Source organism: Bombina bombina, chromosome 5 (genome assembly GCF_027579735.1).
Source record: "Bombina bombina isolate aBomBom1 chromosome 5, aBomBom1.pri, whole genome shotgun sequence".
NCBI classification, from domain to species: Eukaryota; Metazoa; Chordata; class Amphibia; order Anura; family Bombinatoridae; genus Bombina; species Bombina bombina.
Window position 1 is genome coordinate 1,156,477,686 of NC_069503.1, and position 24,876 is coordinate 1,156,502,561.

Below are 24,876 nucleotides of genomic sequence, written 5' to 3' on the forward strand. Positions count from 1 at the left end.
GTAGTTAGACCTCACCACAGGGACCACCACCAGCATTATTAATGAGGGACAGTGATTAGACCTTACCACAGGGACCACCACCAGCAATAGTAATGCGGTACAGTGGTTAGACTTTACCACAGGGACCACCACCAGCATTAGTAATGAGGGACAGTGGTTAGACCTCACCACAGGGACCACCACCAGCATTAGTAATGAGGGACAGTGATTAGACCTTAACACAGGGACCACCACCAGCAATAGTAATGAGGGACAGTGGTTAGACTTTACCACAGGGACCACCACCAGCATTAGTAATGAGGGATAGTGGTTAGACTTCACCACAGGGACCACCACCAGCAGTAGATAATGAGGGACAGTGATTAGACTTTACCACAGGGACCACCACCAGCATTAGTAATGAGGGACAGTAGTTAGACTTCACCACAGGGACCACCACCAGCATTAGGTACTGAGGGACAGTGACTAGACTTTACCACAGGGACCACCACCAGCAGTAGTAATGAGGGACAGTAGTTAGACCTCACCACAAGGACCACCACCAGCAATAGGTGCTGAGAGACAGTGGTTAGACTTCACCACAGGGACCACCACCAGCATTAGTAATGAGGGACAGTGGTTAGACCTCACTACAGGGACCACCACCAGCATTAGTAATGAGGGACAGTGACTAGACTTTACCACAGTGACCACCACCAGCATTAGTAATGAGGGACAGTAGTTAGACTTCACCACAGGGACCACCACCAGCATTAGGTACTGAGGGACAGTGACTAGACCTTACCACAGGGACCACCACCAGCAGTAGTAATGAGGGACAGTAGTTAGACCTCACCACAGGGACCACCACCAGCAATAGGTGCTGAGGGACAGTGGTTAGACTTCACCACAGGGACCACCACCAGCAATAGGTGCTGAGGGACAGTGGTTAGACTTCACCACAGGGACCACCACCAGCATTAGTAATGAGTGACAGTGGTTAGACCTCATCACAGGGACCACCACCAGCATTAGTAATGAGGGACAGTGACTAGACTTTACCACAGGGACCACCACCAGCATTAGTAATGAGGGACAGTAGTTAGACCTCACCACAGGGACCACCACCAGCAATAGTAATGAGGGACAGTGGTTAGACCTTACCACAGGGACCACCACCAGCAATAGTAATAAAGGACAGTGGTTAGACCTCACCACAGGGACCACCACCAGCATTAGTAATGAGGGACAGTGATTAGACCTTACCACAGGGACCACCACCAGCAATAGTAATGAGGGACAGTAGTTAGACTTTACCACAGGGACCACCACCAGCATTAGTAATGAGGGACAGTGGTTAGACCTCACCACAGGGACCACCACCAGCATTAGTAATGAGGGACACTGACTAGACTTTACCACAGGGACCACCAGCAGCATTAGTAATGAGGGACAGTGATTAGACCTTACCACAGGGACCACCACCAGCAGTAGATAATGAGGGACAGTGGTTATACCTCACCACAGAAAACACCAGCAGCATTAGTAATGAGGGACAGTGATTAGACCTTACCACAGGGACCACCACCAGCAGTAGATAATGAGGGACAGTGGTTAGACTTCACCACAGAAAACACCAGCAGCAGTATATACTGAGGAAAAGTCATTAGACCTTAGCACAGGGACCACCGCCTTTGGCAGGTCCAGAGGAACAGTGGTTACAATTCACCACAGGGACCACCACCAGTGATAGGTACTGATGGACAGTGGCTAGATCTAACCAAAGGGACCATTACCAGTGGTAGGCACTGAGGGACAGTGATTAGACTTTACCACAGGGACCACCACCAGCAGTAGGTGCTGAGGGCTAGTGGTTAGACTTCACTACAGGGTTCACTACCAGCGGTAGCTACTGAGGGACAGTAGTTAGACTTCACCACAGAGACCACCCCCACAGCACTACAGCCATAATCAACCTGCCTTGTGCCCCTTCACAGCACTTTAGCCCTAACCATCCGGTTTTGTGCCTGTCTACTACTCTACAACCCATAATTGCCCTGCCTCGTTCCTCTCTACAGTGCTACAGCTCTAACCACAGGCATTTTGTTTAAATAGTAGAAGTTATGGATGGTCATTACATGTAAGCACACCCTCGCAAAAAATATCTAGTGCCTATAGTAACATCAACATTAAAATGGAACTGTTATAAGGAACAAGCAAACAAGATTTATTTTATAACCGATCCTACATGAATAGGCGACATACACAGAACTGATCCCTTGATCCGATGATGTGTGTCCTGGTGTATTTCCATGTTCTGTCTCTCTCTAACCATCAGGGAAGCTGAACTTGGTGGACTTAGCAGGATCAGAGCGTGTTTGGAAGTCTGGAGCAGAGGGTGAGAGACTTAAAGAAGCTCAGAACATTAACAAATCTCTGCTAGCCCTCGGTGAGGTCATACAGGCACTGAAGGCAAAGCAGACACACATACCCTTTAGGAACTCCAAGCTCACCTACCTGCTGCAGGACTCGCTGGGCAAAGGCAACAAGACTGTCATGATGGTGCAGGTGAGAAATTGATAGTGTGAGGTGCTGAGTGCATACTAGGGTAGCCAGGCATATAGTATGCTGTGAGAAAGGTGCAAAAAGATAAAGTGAAAAAATTGTAAATATGACACATATTTAGGAGCAACCACTGATGAGAGCATAGAGAAAGAGACTTTTAAATACTGAAATAATAAGTGGCACGTATAGAGAATGTGATCAGAGTACAGATACGGGGTAAATAATGAGTAATGAGCGGTATACAGAGCTTGCACGTATAGAGAATGTGATCAGAGCATAGATAGAGGGTGAATAATGATAAGTAATGAGCGGTACACAGAGCGTGCACGTATAGAGGTGTGATCAGACCATAGATAGAGGATAAATAATGATAAGTAATGAGCGGTACACAGAGCGTGCACGTATAGAGGTGTGATCAGAGCATAGATAGAGGGTGAATAATGATAAGTAATGAGCGGTACACAGAGCGTGCATGTATAGAGGTGTGATCAGAGCATAGATAGAGGGCGAATAATGATAAGTAATGAGCGGTACACAGAGCGTGCACGTATAGAGGTGTGATCAGAGCATAGATAGAGGGTGAATAATGATAAGTAATGAGCGGTACACAGAGTGTGCACGTATAGAGGTATGATCAGAGCATAGATAGAGGGTGAATAATGATAAATAATGAGCGGTACACAGAGCGTGCACGTATAGAGGTGTGATCAGAGCACAGATAGAGGGTGAATAATGATAAGTAATGAGCGGTACACAGAGCGTGCACGTATAGAGGTGTGATCAGAGCATAGATAGAGGGTGAATAATGATAAGTAATGAGCGGTACACAGAGCGTGCACGTATAGAGGTGTGATCAGAGCATAGATAGAGGGTGAATAATGATAAGTGATGAGCGGTACACAGAGCGTGCACGTATAGAGGTGTGATCAGAGCATAGATAGAGGGTGAATAATGATAAGTAATGAGCGGTACACAGAGCGTGCACGTATAGAGGTGTGATCAGAGCATAGATAGAGGGTGAATAATGATAAATAATGAGCGGTACACAGAGCGTGCACGTATAGAGGTGTGATCAGAGCATAGATAGAGGGTGAATAATGATAAGTAATGAGCGGTACACAGAGCGTGCACGTATAGAGGTGTGATCAGACCATAGATAGAGGGTGAATAATGATAAGTAATGAGCGGTACACAGAGCGTGCACGTATAGAGGTGTGATCAGAGCATAGATAGAGGGTGAATAATGATAAATAATGAGCGGTACACAGAGCGTGCACGTATAGAGGTGTGATCAGAGCATAGATAGAGGGTGAATAATGATAAGTAATGAGCGGTACACAGAGCGTGCACGTATAGAGGTGTGATCAGAGCACAGATAGAGGGTGAATAATGATAAGTAATGAGTGGTACACAGTGCGTGCACGTATAGAGGTGTGATTAGAGCATAGATAGAAGGTGAATAATGATAAGTAATGAGCGGTACACAGAGCGTGCACATATAGAGGTGTGATCAGAGCATAGATAGAGGGTGAATAATGATAAGTAATGAGCGGTACACAGAGCGTGCACGTATAGAGGTGTGATCAGAGCATAGATAGAGGGTGAATAATGATAAGTAATGAGCGGTACACAGAGCGTGCACGTATAGAGGTGTGATCAGAGCATAGATAGAGGGTGAATAATGATAAGTAATGAGCGGTACACAGAGCGTGCACGTATAGAGGTGTGATCAGAGCATAGATAGAGGGTGAATAATGATAAGTAATGAGTGGTACACAGAGCGTGCACATAGAGAGGTGTGATCAGAGCATAGATAGAGGGTGAATAATGATAAGTAATGAGCGGTACACAGAGCGTGCACGTATAGAGGTGTGATCAGAGCATAGATAGAGGGTGAATAATGATAAGTAATGAGCGGTACACAGAGCGTGCACGTATAGAGGTGTGATCAGAGCATAGATAGAGGGTGAATAATGATAAGTAATGAGCGGTACACAGAGCGTGCACGTATAGAGGTGTGATCAGAGCATAGATAGAGGGTGAATAATGATAAGTAATGAGCGGTATACAGAGCGTGCACGTATAGAGGTGTGATCAGAGCATAGATAGAGGGTGAATAATGATAAGTAATGAGCGGTACACAGAGCGTGCACGTATAGATGTGTGATCAGAGCATAGATAGAGGGTGAATAATGATAAGTAATGAGCGGTATACAGAGCGTGCACGTATAGAGGTGTGATCAGAGCATAGATAGAGGGTGTATAATGATAAGTAATGAGCGGTACACAGAGCGTGCACGTATAGAGGTGTGATCAGAGCATAGACAGAGGGTGAATAATGATAAGTAATGAGCGGTACACAGAGCGTGCACGTATAGATGTGTGATCAGAGCATAGATAGAGGGTGAATAATGATAAGTAATGAGCGGTATACAGAGCGTGCACGTATAGAGGTGTGATCAGAGCATAGATAGAGGGTGAATAATGATAACTAATGAGCGGTACACAGAGCGTGCACGTATAGAGAATGTGATCAGAGCATAGATAGAGGGTGAATAATGATAAGTAATGAGCGGTACACAGAGCGTGCACGTATAGAGGTGTGATCAGAGCATAGATAGAGGGTGAATAATGATAAGTAATGAGCGGTACACAGAGCGTGCACGTATAGAGGTGTGATCAGAGCATAGATAGAGGGTGAATAATGATAAGTAATGAGCGGTACACCGAGCGTGCACGTATAGAGGTGTGATCAGAGCATAGATAGAGGGTGAATAATTGTTACGGTTACCCTTAGTCTCGCTGAGAGATGGACCGCTTAGTAGCCTGGATCCCTATTGCTAAAGAGGGGAGAAGCTGCTTTCCATAGTATTCTATATGAGTCTCGCAAATATAGAATAATCTCCCTTAGCTGCAGTACAGCTAGGATACCCTTCTGCCCACAAAAACGAGTCAACGCTGCGATTGAGGGTCAAAACAAGAACTCAGGACTGGGATGCCCAGCCTGCTTTTTATTAAGGTTACATGCACACAGGGCACTCCCAGGGGGAGAGGGGGGGAAGCACAAAATCCCCCATCAAACATTTAGATAGAGAGCACTGTCCTTTGACAGGCCACAATAGGATTACAGTACTTAAGATAACAAGTTTACAAGTTCATCTTATCAATTAGCAGTCTGGCTCCAGAGGTGATTAGACAATAGTTTCTAAAAGCTGAAAAAAAAGAGTTAACTCTTTATGAAATGAAACTTGTTACGGTTTTCTTGGAGCCCTTCTTAGGCGCTGGCTTGCTGGTTCAGGCATTGCTGCTGGGAAATAAGCTCTTCACAACAAAATAACTAATGCTTCTGTAACATTGCTCCCTTTCTGTGGAACACTCTGGCAGACACGGTCTGACCCCTTTTCGGGGCAGACTAAGGCTGTCCAGACCGCTGGTTATGCGGGGCTGAGGTCGGTTTGTCTGGACAACCCGTCGGCGTTGCCATTCTGTTTCCCAGGTCTGTAAGTAATGGTGAAATTGAAGGTTTGCAACGATAAGCTCCAACGTAATAGCCTGCCGTTATCTCCAGAGACCCGGTTCAGCCACACCAACGGGTTATGGTCGGTGACCAGAGTGAACTCCTGACCATATAAATAGGGAGTCAATTTCTTTAATGCCCACACCAAAGCCAAACACTCCTTTTCGACCGCTGCATAGCTGACTTCGCGGGGCAGGAGCTTCCGGCTGATGTAGGCAACTGGATGCTCCCCTCCATCTTCGCCTACTTGGCTGAGGACGGCTCCCAGCCCGAACATGGAAGCATCTGTATGGACGATAAAACGTTTGTTAAGGGCTGGGGCCGCCAAGACAGGAGCGTTAATTAGAGCATTTTTGAGAGCCTGGAAAGCTGTTTCACAGTGGGGAGACCACAGGACCTGTCGAGGTAAGTTCTTCTTGGTCAAGTCAGTCAGGGGTTTGGCAAGTGTGCTGTAGTCTGGTACGAACCGTCTATAGTACCCTGCCGTGCCCAGGAAGGCTAGGACCTGAGTCTTAGTGATGGGGGTGGGCCAATTGGCGACAGCTTCTATTTTGGCCGGCTCTGGTCGCTGCTTTCCACACCCCACCCGGTGACCCAGGTACTGTACCTCGGCCATCCCAAAGTGGCATTTTTCTGGCTTCAGAGTCAGGCCAGCAGCCCGGATCTGATCCAGAACCATTCCCACATGAGCTAAGTGGTCCTCCCAGGACTCACTGTGGATCGCTATGTCGTCCAGGTAGGCGCAAGCAAAACTCTGGAAGCCATCCAGGAGCCTATCCACCAAGCGCTGGAATGTAGCTGGGGCATTCTTCATCCCAAACGGCATTACCCTAAACTGATATAAGCCGAATGGGGTGACGAATGCCGACTTGGGGATAGCCTCCGGGGCCAGGGGAATCTGCCAGTAACCTTTGCAGAGGTCAATAGTGGTCAGGTAATTTCCCCTGGCTATACGATCGAGTAGCTCGTCTACCCTGGGCATAGGGTAAGCGTCCGTCACGGTATTTTCATTGAGCCTCCGATAGTCTACGCAGAACCGGGTGGTCCCATCTTTCTTGGGCACCAAGACAACTGGGGAGGCCCAGGGACTATCGGAGGGCTCAATTACCCTGAGCTGGAGCATCTCATCGATCTCCTTCTTCATTCCTGTCCTAACTGCTTCGGGGATTCGGTACGGAGCCTGGCGCAAGGGAGCTTGTCCCGGAGTATCTACCTGGTGGGTGGTTAAAGTAGTGTACCCTGGCTTCGGGGAGAAGGTGAGGTGTTTGGACTGGAGGAGTTGGTTGAGCTGCTCCCTTTCAGTGGGGCTAAGTCGGTCCCCTATCTGAACCTGCGCCACTATACCTGTGGGGAGGCTCTTTTCTAATAGGTCTGGAATGGGTAAACTGTCGGGGTCTTCCTGAGGGGAACAACATACGGCCGTCACGTTCTCTGGTCGCTCAAAATATTCCTTGAGCATGTTTACATGGAATGTCTTTCTAAGATTGTTGTCGTGGCAGCTAGCTATCACATAAGTGGTGTCTCCCCTTTTCTCTACGATCTGGTAGGGACCCTGCCAGGACGCCTGCAATTTGTCTGTCTTCACCGGCTTAAGTACTAACACCTTTTGTCCTATGGTGAAGATTCTCTTTCGGGCCCCCCGATCGTACCATACTTTCTGTCTTCTCTGGGCCAACTGGAGATTAGCCCGCACGGATTTGGCTAATTGCTCCATTCGGTCCCTGAGTTCCAGCACGTATGGCACAATTGGGACACCGTCAGCCTCCATCTCTCCCTCCCAGTGCTCCCGGATCAGGTTTAGGGGTCCCCGTACCTTTCTTCCGTAGAGCAACTCGAAGGGAGAGAACCCTGTCGTTTCCTGGGGTACCTCCCGATAAGCAAATAGGAGGTGCGGCAGGAAGCGTTCCCAGTCTCGGTATTCCTGAGTGAACGTCTTGAGCATTTGCTTGAGGGTCCCATTGAACCTCTCACACAGCCCGTTCGTCTGGGGGTGGTATGGGGAGCTTAGGAGGGACTTAATTTTGCAAACCTGCCAGAGTTGTTGGGTCAATTCAGCCGTAAATTGGGTGCCTCGGTCGGATAGGATTTCTTTTGGAAATCCTACCCGGGAGAACACCTGTACTAGTGCATTCGCTACCGTATCCGCTTGTATGTTGGATAGGGCGACAGCCTCTGGGTACCTGGTAGCGTAGTCCACTACGGTAAGAATGTATCGCTTACCGGAGGGACTAGGGGTAGCCAGTGGTCCCACTAGGTCAATAGCAACCCGGCTGAAGGGTTCCTCTACAATGGGCATATTTACTAGCTGGGCTTTAGGGTGATCGCCTCGCCTTCCTACTCGTTGACACACATCGCAGGTGTTACAGTAAGTTCTAACGTCAGCGTGCACCCCTGGCCAAAAGAACGTGTGAGTAATGCGGTGTAGGGTACGGGTAACGGCTAGGTGGCCTGCTAAGGGGATGTCGTGGCCTATTTTGAGGATTTCTTGACGGTATTTGTGGGGCACTACCAGCTGTCGCCTACGCTGTCCCCTTTTCTCTGTCCAGCGGTATAGTTTCCCTTTTTCCCATAAGAATGTTTCGTTATCTGCCCCGCCCCCTCCGGTCTCTGCTCGTTCCCGGTACTTTTGTAAGGTCGGGTCAGTCTTAGACTCTGCCTCGAAAGCATCTGGGGTGTCCCAGGGTATGGGGCCTAACCTGTCAGGCAAGGTCGGGGTAGGTCTTACCTGTGTCTCCCGCACTGGTGAAAGCTCTCGCTCCGTCCGGGCTTGGGCCCGTGTAGTCACTGGGTCCGCCTCGTTGTTGCATACTGGAGCATAGGCAGAAGTCATGGGGCCCAAATCGTTGCCCAGTAGTACTTCGGCAGGTAAATTATCCATTAGGCCCACGTTCACAGCCCCCTTTCCCGCTCCCCAATCAAGATGCACTTTAGCTGTTGGAATTTTGTACACATCCCCCCCCGCCACTCTAACGGCCACAGTCTGTCCGGATCGCTTGTGCTCTGGCACCAAATGACTCTGTACCAGCGTGATAGTAGCCCCTGTGTCTCGCAATCCCTCGGTAGATCGCCCCTCGAGCCATACCCTCTGCCGATGGTGCTGGCGGTTATCTGAGGCAGCATATACAGGGTCTGCCTCGTGAAGCGGCCCCACATATCCCTCCATAGGGGCCTCTTGGTTAACACAGAGGGCCCGGGCCGGACGATAGGACCCAGAGGGGTAATTGTAATTCCTGGGTGTCTGGTGCGTATTAAGGGGGCAGCTAGCCATGAAATGCCCTGGTTGCTTGCATCGGTGGCAAGTCGGTCTGGGACGCTCAGAGCTGTTATTGGGTGGTCCTGAGTGTCGGATGGGCCCTGTGGGCACCGGGGCTCGGAATTCAGCACGAGGGGGTGCACGGTAAACCTCTCTGGGTTCGACCCGTGCTGGAGCTCGGTAGTTCATGGGTTCGTGAAGACGGGAGTCATAATGTTCATCGGCCAATTTGGCTGCTTCTTCTAAGGTAGAAGGCCGCCTGTCTCGCAGCCATTCCTTCCCTTGCTGTTCCATGCCATTATAAAAATGTTCTAAGAGAAACAATTGTAAAATTTCCTCCCCAGTCACCGCTTTACATCCGCTCAGCCAGTGATTTGCCGCTCTCCGCATTCGGTGCGCCCATTCCATATGGGTATCGTTAGGCTTCTTTTCCGTGCCCCGAAACTGTCGGCGATACGTGTCCGGAGTTACAGCGTACCGTCGCAACAGTGTCTCCTTAACTAGCTCATACTGTGTCACTTCCTCAGCACCCAGAGTACGAAAGGCTTCCAGGGCTCGCCCGGATAGTTTCCCAGACAATATCGTGGGCCACTCTCTGTTGGGAATCTGGTGCAGGGCACATTGCCTTTCGAAGTCCGCCAAATATTCATCAATCCCTGTCTCGCTCTCTAGGAAGGGTCGAAATGCCGCATAGGGTATCTTGGGCCTCCCAGCATTTTCGACAGGGATGATTACCTGCGGGGTTTCAGCATTGCGGTGTGCGTTCGCTAGGTTGAGTTCGTGGGCTCGAGTCTCTCGTATATCCTCGTCCGCCTCCGCCATCAACTGCTGTACCAATTCCATGGAGGGGTTCGGCCCGTATAATGAGAGCCTTTCCCGAACAATCCTGGTTTTTTCGTCACTAATCGTGGTCGGTGTTTCCGCCATTGTGAAGCTCTGATCCAGTTCGGTCAATTCTGCGATCAGCTCTCTCCTCGGCCGGTTGCTGGCGTACCCCCCTCTGCTTTCAAGTAAATCCTTTAGGGTTGTACGCTTCAATTTTTCGTAAGCGCTCTCCATCCGTTCTGTACCTCTCCTAGGAAATCCAGGAAAATCCCGCCGCTGCCGCCAAATGTTACGGTTACCCTTAGTCTCGCTGAGAGATGGACCGCTTAGTAGCCTGGATCCCTATTGCTAAAGAGGGGAGAAGCTGCTTTCCATAGTATTCTATATGAGTCTCGCAAATATAGAATAATCTCCCTTAGCTGCAGTACAGCTAGGATACCCTTCTGCCCACAAAAACGAGTCAACGCTGCGATTGAGGGTCAAAACAAGAACTCAGGACTGGGATGCCCAGCCTGCTTTTTATTAAGGTTACATGCACACAGGGCACTCCCAGGGGGAGAGGGGGGGAAGCACAAAATCCCCCATCAAACATTTAGATAGAGAGCACTGTCCTTTGACAGGCCACAATAGGATTACAGTACTTAAGATAACAAGTTTACAAGTTCATCTTATCAATTAGCAGTCTGGCTCCAGAGGTGATTAGACAATAGTTTCTAAAAGCTGAAAAAAAAGAGTTAACTCTTTATGAAATGAAACTTGTTACGGTTTTCTTGGAGCCCTTCTTAGGCGCTGGCTTGCTGGTTCAGGCATTGCTGCTGGGAAATAAGCTCTTCACAACAAAATAACTAATGCTTCTGTAACAATAATGATAACTAATGAGCGGTACACAGAGCGTGCACGTATAGAGGTGTGATCAGAGCATAGATAGAGGGTGAATAATGATAAGTAATGAGCGGTACACAGAGCGTGCACGTATAGAGGTGTGATCAGAGCATAGATAGAGGGTGAATAATGATAAGTAATGAGCGGTACACAGAGCGTGCACGTATAGAGGTGTGATCAGAGCATAGATAGAGGGTGAATAATGATAAGTAATGAGCGGTACACAGAGCGTGCACGTATAGAGGTGTGATCAGAGCATAGATAGAGGGTGAATAATGATAAGTAATGAGCGGTACACAGAGCGTGCACGTATAGAGGTGTGATTAGAGCATAGATAGAGGGTGAATAATGATAAGTAATGAGCGGTACACAGAGCGTGCACGTATAGAGGTGTGATCAGAGCATAGATAGAGGGTGAATAATGATAAGTAATGAGCGGTACACAGAGCGTGCACGTATAGAGGTGTGATCAGAGCATAGATAGAGGGTGAATAATGATAAGTAATGAGCGGTATACAGAGCGTGCACGTATAGAAGTGTGATCAGAGCATAGATAGAGGGTGAATAATGATAAGTAATGAGCGGTACACAGAGCGTGCACGTATAGAGGTGTGATCAGAGCATAGACAGAGGGTGAATAATGATAAGTAATGAGCGGTACACAGAGCGTGCACGTATAGAGGTGTGATCAGAGCACAGATAGAGGGTGAATAATGATAAGTAATGAGCGGTACACAGAGCGTGCACGTATAGATGTGTGATCAGAGCATAGATAGAGGGTGAATAATGATAAGTAATGAGCGGTACACAGAGCGTGCACGTATAGAGGTGTGATCAGAGCATAGATAGAGGGTGAATAATGATAAGTAATGAGCGGTACACAGAGCGTGCACGTATAGAGGTGTGATCATAGCATAGATAGAGGGTGAATAATGATAAGTAATGAGCGGTACACAGAGCGTGCACGTATAGAGGTGTGATTAGAGCATAGATAGAGGGTGAATAATGAGTAATGAGCGGTACACAGAGCGTGCACGTATAGAGGTGTGATCAGAGCATAGATAGAGGGTGAATAATGAGTAATGAGCGGTACACAGAGCGTGCACGTATAGAGGTGTGATCAGAGCATAGATAGAGGGTGAATAATGAGTAATGAGCGGTACACAGAGCGTGCACGTATAGAGGTGTGATCAGAGCATAGATAGAGGGTGAATAATGATAAGTAATGAGTGGTACACACAGCCGGCACGTATAGAGCTGTGATTAGAGCATAGATAGAGGGTGAATAATGATAAGTAATGAGCGGTACACAGAGCGTGCACATATAGAGGTGTGATCAGAGCATAGATAGAGGGTGAATAATGATAAGTAATGAGCGGTACACAGAGCGTGCACGTATAGAGGTGTGATCAGAGCATAGATAGAGGGTGAATAATGATAAGTAATGAGCGGTACACAGAGTGTGCACGTATAGAGGTGTGATCAGAGCATAGATAGAGGGTGAATAATGATAAGTAATGAGCGGTACACACAGCGTGCACGTATAGAGGTATGATCAGAGCACAGATAGAGGGTGAATAATGATAAGTAATGAGCGGTACACAGAGCGTGCACGTATAGAGGTGTGATCAGAGCATAGATAGAAGATAAATAATGATAAGTAATGAGCGGTACACAGAGCGTGCACGTATAGAGGTGTGATAAAGAGCATAGATAGAGGGTGAATAATGATAAGTAATGAGCGGTACACAGAGCGTGCACGTATAGAGGTGTGATTAGAGCATAGATAGAGGGTGAATAATGATAAGTAATGAGCGGTACCAGAGCGTGCACGTATAGAGGTGTGATCAGAGCATAGATAGAGGGTGAATAATGATAACTAATGAGCGGTACACAGAGCGTGCACGTATAGAGGTGTGATTAGAGCATAGATAGAGGGTGTATAATGAGTAGTGAGCGGTACACAGAGCGTGCACATATAGAGGTGTGATCAGACCATAGATAGAGGGTGAATAATGATAAGTAATGAGCGGTACACAGAGCGTGCACGTATAGAGGTGTGATCAGAGCATAGATAGAGGGTGAATAATGATAAGTACTGAGCGGTACACAGAGCGTGCACGTATAGAGGTGTGATCAGAGCATAGATAGAGGGTGAATAATGATAAGTAATGAGCGGTACACAGAGCGTGCACATATAGAGGTGTGATCAGAGCATAGATAGAGGGTGAATAATGATAAGTAATGAGCGGTACACAGAGCGTGCACGTATAGAGGTGTGATCAGAGCATAGATAGAGGGTGAATAATGATAAGTAATGAGCGGTACACAGAGCGTGCACGTATAGAGGTGTGATCAGAGCATAGATAGAGGGTGAATAATGATAAGTAATGAGCGGTACACAGAGCGTGCACGTATAGAGGTGTGATCAGAGCATAGATAGAGGGTGAATAATGATAAGTAATGAGCGGTACACAGAGCGTGCACGTATAGAGGTGTGATCAGAGCACAGATAGAGGGTGAATAATGATAAGTAATGAGCGGTACACAGAGCGTGCACGTATAGAGGTGTGATCAGAGCATAGATAGAGGGATAAATAATGATAAGTAATGAGCGGTACACAGAGCGTGCAAGTATAGAGGTGTGATCAGAGCATAGATAGAGGGTGAATAATGATAAGTAATGAGCGGTACACAGAGCGTGCACGTATAGAGGTGTGATCAGAGCATAGATAGAGGGTGAATAATGATAAGTAATGAGCGGTACACAGAGCGTGCACGTATAGAGGTGTGATCAGAGCATAGATAGAGGGTGAATAATGATAAGTAATGAGCGGTACACAGAGCGTGCACGTATAGAGGTGTGATCAGAGCATAGATAGAGGGTGAATAATGATAAGTAATGAGCGGTACACAGAGCGTGCACGTATAGAGGTGTGATCAGAGCATAGATAGAGGGTGAATAATGATAAGTAATGAGCGGTACACAGAGCGTGCACGTATAGAGGTGTGATCAGAGCATAGATAGAGGGTGAATAATGATAAGTAATGAGCGGTACACAGAGCGTGCACGTATAGAGGTGTGATCAGAGCATAGATAGAGGGTGAATAATGATAAGTAATGAGCGGTACACAGAGCGTGCACGTATAGAGGTGTGATCAGAGCATAGATAGAGGGTGAATAATGATAAGTAATGAGCGGTACACAGAGCGTGCACGTATAGAGGTGTGATCAGAGCATAGATAGAGGGTGAATAATGATAAGTAATGAGCGGTACACAGAGCGTGCACGTATAGAGGTGTGATCAGAGCATAGATAGAGGGTGAATAATGATAAGTAATGAGCGGTACACAGAGCGTGCACGTATAGAGGTGTGATCAGAGCATAGATAGAGGGTGAATAATGATAAGTAATGAGCGGTACACAGAGCGTGCACGTATAGAGGTGTGATCAGAGCATAGATAGAGGGTGAATAATGATAAGTAATGAGCGGTACACAGAGCGTGCACGTATAGAGGTGTGATCAGAGCATAGATAGAGGGTGAATAATGATAAGTAATGAGCGGTACACAGAGCGTGCACGTATAGAGGTGTGATCAGAGCATAGATAGAGGGTGAATAATGATAAGTAATGAGCGGTACACAGAGCGTGCACGTATAGAGGTGTGATCAGAGCATAGATAGAGGGTGAATAATGATAAGTAATGAGCGGTACACAGAGCGTGCACGTATAGAGGTGTGATCAGAGCATAGATAGAGGGTGAATAATGATAAGTAATGAGCGGTACACAGAGCGTGCACGTATAGAGGTGTGATCAGAGCATAGATAGAGGGTGAATAATGATAAGTAATGAGCGGTACACAGAGCGTGCACGTATAGAGGTGTGATCAGAGCATAGATAGAGGGTGAATAATGATAAGTAATGAGCGGTACACAGAGCGTGCACGTATAGAGGTGTGATCAGAGCATAGATAGAGGGTGAATAATGATAAGTAATGAGCGGTACACAGAGCGTGCACGTATAGAGGTGTGATCAGAGCATAGATAGAGGGTGAATAATGATAAGTAATGAGCGGTACACAGAGCGTGCACGTATAGAGGTGTGATCAGAGCATAGATAGAGGGTGAATAATGATAAGTAATGAGCGGTACACAGAGCGTGCACGTATAGAGGTGTGATCAGAGCATAGATAGAGGGTGAATAATGATAAGTAATGAGCGGTACACAGAGCGTGCACGTATAGAGGGTGTGATCAGAGCATAGATAGAGTGGTGAATATGATAAGTGATGAGTCGGTACACAGAGCGTGCACGTATAGAGGGTGGTGATAAGAGCATAGATAGAGGGTGAATAATGATAAGTAAATGAGCGGTACACAGAGCGTGCATCGCCATAGAGGTGGTGATCAGAGCATAGATATGAGGGTGAATAATGGAGATAAGTAAATGAGCGGTACACAGAGCGTGCACGTATAGAGGTGTGATCAGAGCATAGATAGAGGGTGAATAATGATAAGTAATGAGCGGTACACAGAGCGTGCACGTATAGAGGTGTGATCAGAGCATAGATAGAGGGTGAATAATGATAAGTAATGAGCGGTACACAGAGCGTGCACGTATAGAGGTGTGATCAGCATAATAGAGGGTGATAATGATAAGTAATACGGTACAAAGAGGTGGCACTATAGAGGTGTGATCAGAGATAGATAGAGGGTGAATGATAAGTAATGAGCGGTACACAGAGCGTGCACGTATAGAGGTGTGATCAGAGCATAGATAGAGGGTGAATAATGATAAGTAATGAGCGGTACACAGAGCGTGCACGTATAGAGGTGTGATCAGAGCATAGATAGAGGGTGAATAATGATAAGTAATGAGCGGTACACAGAGCGTGCACGTATAGAGGTGTGATCAGAGCATAGATAGAGGGTGAATAATGATAAGTAATGAGCGGTACACAGAGCGTGCACGTATAGAGGTGTGATCAGAGCATAGATAGAGGGTGAATAATGATAAGTAATGAGCGGTACACAGAGCGTGCACGTATAGAGGTGTGATCAGAGCATAGATAGAGGGTGAATAATGAAAAGTAATGAGCGGTACACAGAGCGTGCACGTATAGAGGTGTGATCAGAGCATAGATAGAGGGTGAATAATGATAAGTAATGAGCGGTACACAGAGCGTGCACGTATAGAGGTGTGATCAGAGCATAGATAGAGGGTGAATAATGATAAGTAATGAGCGGTACACAGAGCGTGCACGTATAGAGGTGTGATCAGAGCATAGATAGAGGGTGAATAATGATAAGTAATGAGCGGTACACAGAGCGTGCACGTATAGAGGTGTGATTAGAGCATAGATAGAGGGTGAATAATGATAAGTAATGAGCGGTACACAGAGCGTGCACGTATAGAGGTGTGATCAGAGCATAGATAGAGGGTGAATAATGATAAGTAATGAGTGGTACACACAGCCGGCACGTATAGAGGTGTGATCAGAGCATAGATAGAGGGTGAATAATGATAAGTAATGAGCGGTACACAGAGCGTGCACGTATAGAGGTGTGATCAGAGCATATATAGAGGGTGAATAATGATAAGTAATGAGAGGTTACCAGAGCGTGCACGTATAGAGGTGTGATCAGAGCATAGATAGAGGGTGAATAATGATAAGTAATGAGCGGTACACAGAGCGTGCACGTATAGAGGTGTGATCAGAGCATAGATAGAGGGTGAATAATGATAAGTAATGAGCGGTACACAGAGCGTGCACGTATAGAGGTGTGATCAGAGCATAGATAGAGGGTGAATAATGATAAGTAATGAGCGGTACACAGAGCGTGCACGTATAGAGGTGTGATCAGAGCATATATAGAGGGTGAATAATGATAAGTAATGAGCGGTACACAGAGCGTGCACGTATAGAGGTGTGATCAGAGCATAGATAGAGGGTGAATAATGATAAGTAATGAGCGGTACACAGAGCGTGCACGTATAGAGGTGTGATCAGAGCATAGATAGAGGGTGAATAATGATAAGTAATGAGCGGTACACAGAGCGTGCACGTATAGAGGTGTGATCAGAGCATAGATAGAGGGTGAATAATGATAAGTAATGAGCGGTACACAGAGCGTGCACGTATAGAGGTGTGATCAGAGCATAGATAGAGGGTGAATAATGATAAGTAATGAGCGGTACACAGAGCGTGCACGTATAGAGGTGTGATCAGAGCATAGATAGAGGGTGAATAATGATAAGTAATGAGCGGTACACAGAGCGTGCACGTATAGAGGTGTGATCAGAGCATAGATAGAGGGTGAATAATGATAAGTAATGAGCGGTACACAGAGCGTGCACGTATAGAGGTGTGATCAGAGCATAGATAGAGGGTGAATAATGATAAGTAATGAGCGGTACACAGAGCGTGCACGTATAGAGGTGTGATCAGAGCATAGATAGAGGGTGAATAATGATAAGTAATGAGCGGTACACAGAGCGTGCACGTATAGAGGTGTGATCAGAAGCATAGATAGAGGGTGAATAATGATAAGTAATGAGCGGTACACAGAGCGTGCACGTATAGAGGTGTGATCAGAGCATAGATAGAGGGTGAATAATGATAAGTAATGAGCGGTACACAGAGCGTGCACGTATAGAGGTGTGATCAGAGCATAGATAGAGGGTGAATAATGATAAGTTAATGAGCGGTACTACAGGAAGCGTGCACGTATAAGAGGTGCTGATCAGAGCATAGATAGAGGGTGAATAATGATAAGTAATGAGCGGTACACAGAGCGTGCACGTATAGAGGTGTGATCAGAGCATAGATAGAGGGTGAATAATGATAAGTAATGAGCGGTACACAGAGCGTGCACGTATAGAGGTGTGATCAGAGCATAGATAGAGGGTGAATAATGATAAGTAATGAGCGGGTACACAGAGCGTGCACGTATAGAGGTGTGATCAGAGCATAGATAGAGGGTGAATAATGATAAGTAATGAGCGGTACACAGAGCGTGCACGTATAGAGGTGTGATCAGAGCATAGATAGAGGGTGAATAATGATAAGTAATGAGCGGTACACAGAGCGTGCACGTATAGAGGTGTGATCAGAGCATAGATAGAGGGTGAATAATGATAAGTAATGAGCGGTACACAGAGCGTGCACGTATAGAGGTGTGATCAGAGCATAGATAGAGGGTGAATAATGATAAGTAATGAGCGGTACACAGAGCGTGCACGTATAGAGGTGTGATCAGAGCATAGATAGAGGGTGAAAAATGATAAGTAATGAGCGGTACACAGAGCGTGCACGTATAGAGGTGTGATCAGAGCATAGATAGAGGGTGAATAATGATAAGTAATGAGCGGTACACAGAGCGTGCACGTATAGAGGTGTGATCAGAGCATAGATAGAGGGTGAATAATGATAAGTAATGAGCGGGTACACAGAGCGTGCACGTATAGAGGTGTGATCAGAGCATAGATAGAGGGTGAATAATGATAAGTAATGAGCGGTACACAGAGCGTGCACGTATAGAGGTGTGATCAGAGCATAGATAGAGGGTGAATAATGATAAGTAATGAGCGGTACACAGAGCGTGCACGTATAGAGGTGTGATCAGAGCATAGATAGAGGGTGAATAATGATAAGTAATGAGCGGTACACAGAGCGTGCACGTATAGAGGTGTGATCAGAGCATAGATAGAGGGTGAATAATGATAAGTAATGAGCGGGTACACAGAGCGTGCACGTATAGAGGTGTGATCAGAGCATAGATAGAGGGTGAATAATGATAAGTAATGAGCGGTACACAGAGCGTGCACGTATAGAGGTGTGATCAGAGCATAGATAGAGGGTGAATAATGATAAGTAATGAGCGGTACACAGAGCGTGCACGTATAGAGGTGTGATCAGAGCATAGATAGAGGGTGAATAATGATAAGTAATGAGCGGTACACAGAGCGTGCACGTATAGAGGTGTGATCAGAGCATAGATAGAGGGTGAATAATGATAAGTAATGAGCGGTACACAGAGCGTGCACGTATAGAGGTGTGATCAGAGCATAGATAGAGGGTGAATAATGATAAGTAATGAGCGGTACACAGAGCGTGCACGTATAGAGGTGTGATCAGAGCATAGATAGAGGGTGAATAATGATAAGTAATGAGCGGTACACAGAGCGTGCACGTATAGAGGTGTGATCAGAGCATAGATAGAGGGTGAATAATGATAAGTAATGAGCGGTACACAGAGCGTGCACGTATAGAGGTGTGATCAGAGCATAGATAGAGGGTGAATAATGATAAGTAATGAGCGGTACACAGAGCGTGCACGTATAGAGGTGTGATCAGAGCATAGATAGAGGGTGAATAATGATAAGTAATGAGCGGTACACAGAGCGTGCACGTATAGAGGTGTGATCAGAGCATAGATAGAGGGTGAATAATGATAAGTAATGAGCGGTACACAGAGCGTGCACGTATAGAGGTGTGATCAGAGCATAGATAGAGGGTGAATAATGATAAGTAATGAGCGGTACACAGAGCGTGCACGTATAGAGGTGTGATCAGAGCATAGATAGAGGGTGAATAATGATAAGTAATGAGCTGGTACACAGAGCGTGCACGTATAGAGGTGTGATCAGAGCATAGATAGAGGGTGAATAATGATAAGTAATGAGCGGTACACAGAGCGTGCACGTATAGAGGTGTGATCAGAGCATAGATAGAGGGTGAATAATGATAAGTAATGAGCGGTACACAGAGCGTGCACGTATAGAGGTGTGATCAGAGCATAGATAGAGGGTGAATAATGATAAGTAATGAGCGGTACACAGAGCGTGCACGTATAGAGGTGTGATCAGAGCATAGATAGAGGGTGAATAATGATAAGTAATGAGCGGTACACAGAGCGTGCACGTATAGAGGTGTGATCAGAGCATAGATAGAGGGTGAATAATGATAAGTAATGAGCGGTACACAGAGCGTGCACGTATAGAGGTGTGATCAGAGCATAGATAGAGGGTGAATAATGATAAGTAATGAGCGGTACACAGAGCGTGCACGTATAGAGGTGTGATCAGAGCATAGATAGAGGGTGAATAATGATAAGTAATGAGCGGGTACACAGAGCGTGCACGTATAGAGGTGTGATCAGAGCATAGATAGAGGGTGAATAATGATAAGTAATGAGCTGGTACACAGAGCGTGCACGTATAGAGGTGTGATCAGAGCATAGATAGAGGGTGAATAATGATAAGTAATGAGCGGTACACAGAGCGTGCACGTATAGAGGTGTGATCAGAGCATAGATAGAGGGTGAATAATGATAAGTAATGAGCGGTACACAGAGCGTGCACGTATAGAGGAGTGATCAGAGCATAGATAGAGGGTGAATAATGATAAGTAATGAGCGGTACACAGAGCGTGCACGTATAGAGGTGTGATCAGAGCATAGATAGAGGGTGAATAATGATAAGTAATGAGCGGTACACAGAGCGTGCACGTATAGAGGTGTGATTCAGAGCATAGATAGAGGGTGAATAATTATAAGTAATGAGCTAGGTACACAGAGCGTGCACGTATAGAGGTGTGATCAGAGCATAGATAGAGGGTGAATAATGATAAGTAATGAGCGGTACACAGAGCGTGCACGTATAGAGGTGTGATCAGAGCATAGATAGAGGGTGAATAATGATAAGTGATGAGCGGTACACAGAGCGTGCACGTATAGAGGTGTGATCAGAGCATAGATAGAGGGTGAATAATGATAAGTAATGAGCGGTACACAGAGCGTGCACGTATAGAGGGTGTGATCAGAGCATAGATAGAGGGTGAATAATGATAAGTAATGAGCGGTACACAGAGCGTGCACGTATAGAGGTGTGATCAGAGCATAGATAGAGGGTGAATAATGATAAGTAATGAGCGGTACACAGAGCGTGCACGTATAGAGGTGTGATCAGAGCATAGATAGAGGGTGAATAATGATAAGTAATGAGCGGTACACAGAGCGTGCACGTATAGAGGTGTGATTCAGAGCATAGATAGAGGGTGAATAATGATAAGTAATGAGCGGTACACAGAGCGTGCACGTATAGAGGTGTGTATCATAGCATAGATAGAGGGTGAATAATGATAAGTAATGAGCGGTACACAGAGCGTGCACGTATAGAGGTGTGATCAGAGCATAGATAGAGGGTGAATAATGATAAGTAATGAGCGGTAACACAGAGGCGTGCACGTATAGAGGTGTGATCAGAGCATAGATAGAGGGTGAATAATGATAAGTAATGAGCGGTTACACAGAGCGTGCACGTATAGAGGTGTGATCAGAGCATAGATAGAGGGTGAATAATGATAAGTAATGAGCGGTACACAGAGCGTGCACGTATAGAGGTGTGATCAGAGCATAGATAGAGGGTGAATAATGATAAGTAATGAGCGGGTACACAGAGCGTGCACGTATAGAGGTGTGATCAGAGCATAGATAGAGGGTGAATAATGATAAGTAATGAGCGGTACACAGAGCGTGCACGTATAGAGGTGTGATCAGAGCATAGATAGAGGGTGAATAATGATAAGTAATGAGCGGTACACAGAGCGTGCACGTATAGAGGTGTGATCAGAGCATAGATAGAGGGTGAATAATGATAAGTAATGAGCGGTACACAGAGCGTGCACGTATAGAGGTGTGATCAGAGCATAGATAGAGGGTAAAATAATGATAAGTAATGTGCGCAACACAGAGCGTGCACGTATAGAGGTGTGATCAGAGCATAGATAGAGGGTGAATAATGATAAGTAATGAGCGGTACACAGAGCGTGCACGTATAGAGGTGTGATCAGAGCATAGATAGAGGGTGAATAATGATAAGTAATGAGCGGTACACAGAGCGTGCACGTATAGAGGTGTGATACAGAGCATAGATAGAGGGTGAATAATGATAAGTAATGAGCGGTACACAGAGCGTGCACGTATAGAGGTGTGATCAGAGCATAGATAGAGGGTGAATAATGATAAGTAATGAGCGGTACACAGAGCGTGCACGTATAGAGGTGTGATCAGAGCATAGATAGAGGGTGAATAATGATAAGTAATGAGCGGTACACAGAGCGTGCACGTATAGAGGTGTGATTAGAGCATAGATAGAGGGTGAATAATGATAAGTAATGAGCGGTACACAGAGCGTGCACGTATAGAGGTGTGATCAGAGCATAGATAGAGGGTGAATAATGATAAGTAATGAGTGGGTCCACAGAGCGTGCACGTATAGAGGTGTGATCAGAGCATAGATAGAGGGTGAATAATGATAAGTAATGAGCGGTACACAGAGCGTGCACGTATAGAGGTGTGATCAGAGCATAGATAGAGGGTGAATAATGATAAGTAATGAGCTCGTTACACAGAGCGTGCACGTATAGAGGTGTGATCAGAGCATAGATAGAGGGGTGAATAATGATAAGTAATGAGCGGTACACAGAGCGTGCACGTATAGAGGTGTGATCAGAGCATAGATAGAGGGTGAATAATGATAGTAATGAGCGGTACACAGAGCGTGCACGTATAGAGGTGTGATCAGAGCATAGATAGAGGGTGAATAATGATAAGTAATGAGCGGTACACAGAGCGTGCACGTATAGAGGTGTGATCAGAGCATAGATAGAGGGTGAATAATGATAAGTAATGAGCGGTACACAGAGCGTGCACGTATAGAGGTGTGATCAGAGCATAGATAGAGGGTGAATAATGATAAGTAATGAGCGGTACACAGAGCGTGCACGTATAGAGGTGTGATCAGAGCATAGATAGAGGGTGAATAATGATAAGTAATGAGCGGTACACAGAGCGTGCTCGTATAGAGGTGTGATCAGAGCATAGATAGAGGGTGAATAATGATAAGTGATGAGCGGTACACAGAGCGTGCACGTATAGAGGTGTGATCAGAGCATAGATAGAGGGTGAATAATGATAAGTAATGAGCGGTACACAGAGCGTGCACGTATAGAGGTGTGATCAGAGCATAGATAGAGGGTGAATAATGATAAGTAATGAGCGGTACACAGAGCGTGCACGTATAGAGGTGTGATCAGAGCATAGATAGAGGGTGAATAATGATAAGTAATGAGCGGTACACAGAGCGTGCACGTATAGAGGTGTGATCAGAGCATAGATAGAGGGTGAATAATGATAAGTAATGAGCGGTACACAGAGCGTGCACGTATAGAGGTGTGATCAGAGCATAGATAGAGGGTGAATAATGATAAGTAATGAGCGGTACACAGAGCGTGCACGTATAGAGGTGTGATCAGAGCATAGATAGAGGGTGAATAATGATAAGTAATGAGCGGTACACAGAGCGTGCACGTATAGAGGTGTGATCAGAGCATAGATAGAGGGTGAATAATGATAAGTAATGAGCGGTACACAGAGCGTGCACGTATAGAGGTGTGATTCAGAGCATAGATAGAGGGTGAATAATGATAAGTAATGAGCGGTACACAGAGCGTGCACGTATAGAGGTGTGATCAGAGCATAGATAGAGGGTGAATAATGATAAGTAATGAGCGGTACACAGAGCGTGCACGTATAGAGGTGTGATCAGAGCATATATAGAGGGTGAATAATGATAAGTAATGAGCGGTACACAGAGCTGTGCACGTATAGAGGTGTGATCAGAGCATAGATAGAGGGTGAATAATGATAAGTAATGAGCGGTACACAGAGCGTGCACGTATAGAGGTGTGATCAGAGCATAGATAGAGGGTGAATAATGATAAGTAATGAGCGGTACACAGAGCGTGCACGTATAGAGGTGTGATCAGAGCATAGATAGAGGCGTGAATAATGATAAGTAATGAGCGGTACACAGAGCGTGCACGTATAGAGGTGTGATCAGAGCATAGATAGAGGGTGAATAATGATAAGTAATGAGCGGGTACACAGAGCGTGCACGTATAGAGGTGTGATCAGAGCATAGATAGAGGGTGAATAATGATAAGTAATGAGCGGTACACAGAGCGTGCACGTATAGAGGTGTGATCAGAGCATAGATAGAGGGTGAATAATGATAAGTAATGAGCGGTACACAGAGCGTGCACGTATAGAGGTGTGATCAGAGCATAGATAGAGGGTGAATAATGATAAGTAATGAGCGGGTACACAGAGCGTGCACGTATAGAGGTGTGATCAGAGCATAGATAGAGGGTGAATACTGATAAGTAATGAGCGGTACACAGAGCGTGCACGTATAGAGGTGTGATCAGAGCATAGATAGAGGGTGAATAATTATAAGTAATGAGCGGTACACAGAGCGTGCACGTATAGATGCTGTGATCAGAGCACAGATAGAGGGTGAATAATGATAAGTAATGAGCGGTACACAGAGCGTGCACGTATAGAGGTGTGATATAGAGCATAGATAGAGGGTGAATAATGATAAGTAATGAGCGGTTACACAGAGCGTGCACGTATAGAGGTGTGATCAGAGCATAGATAGAGGGTGAATAATGATAAGTAATGAGCGGTACACAGAGCGTGCACGTATAGAGGTGTGATCAGAGCATAGATAGAGGGTAGAATAATGATAAGTAATGAGCGGTACCACAGAGCGTGCACGTATAGAGGTGTGATCAGAGCATAGATAGAGGGTGAATAATGATAAGTAATGAGCGGTACACAGAGCGTGCACGTATAGAGGTGTAATCAGAGCATAGATAGAGGGTGAATAATGATAAGTAATGAGCGGTACACAGAGCGGTGCACGTATAGAGGTGTGATCAGAGCATAGATAGAGGGATAAATAATGATAAGTAATGAGCGGTACACAGAGCGTGCACGTATAGAGGT

The 24,876-nt window shown here is 46.0% G+C and overlaps 1 protein-coding gene across 1 annotated transcript in view; it reads left to right on the forward strand.

Annotated features, from left to right (window-relative positions):
• LOC128661762 (kinesin-like protein KIFC3) overlaps positions 1 to 24,876 on the forward strand; it is a 344,529-nt gene that overhangs the window by 274,183 nt on the left and 45,470 nt on the right. The window contains exon 18 of the mRNA XM_053715982.1: positions 2,318 to 2,547. Coding sequence (XP_053571957.1) covers positions 2,318 to 2,547 — 230 coding nt within the window. The remainder of the gene's footprint in view (positions 1 to 2,317; positions 2,548 to 24,876) is intronic.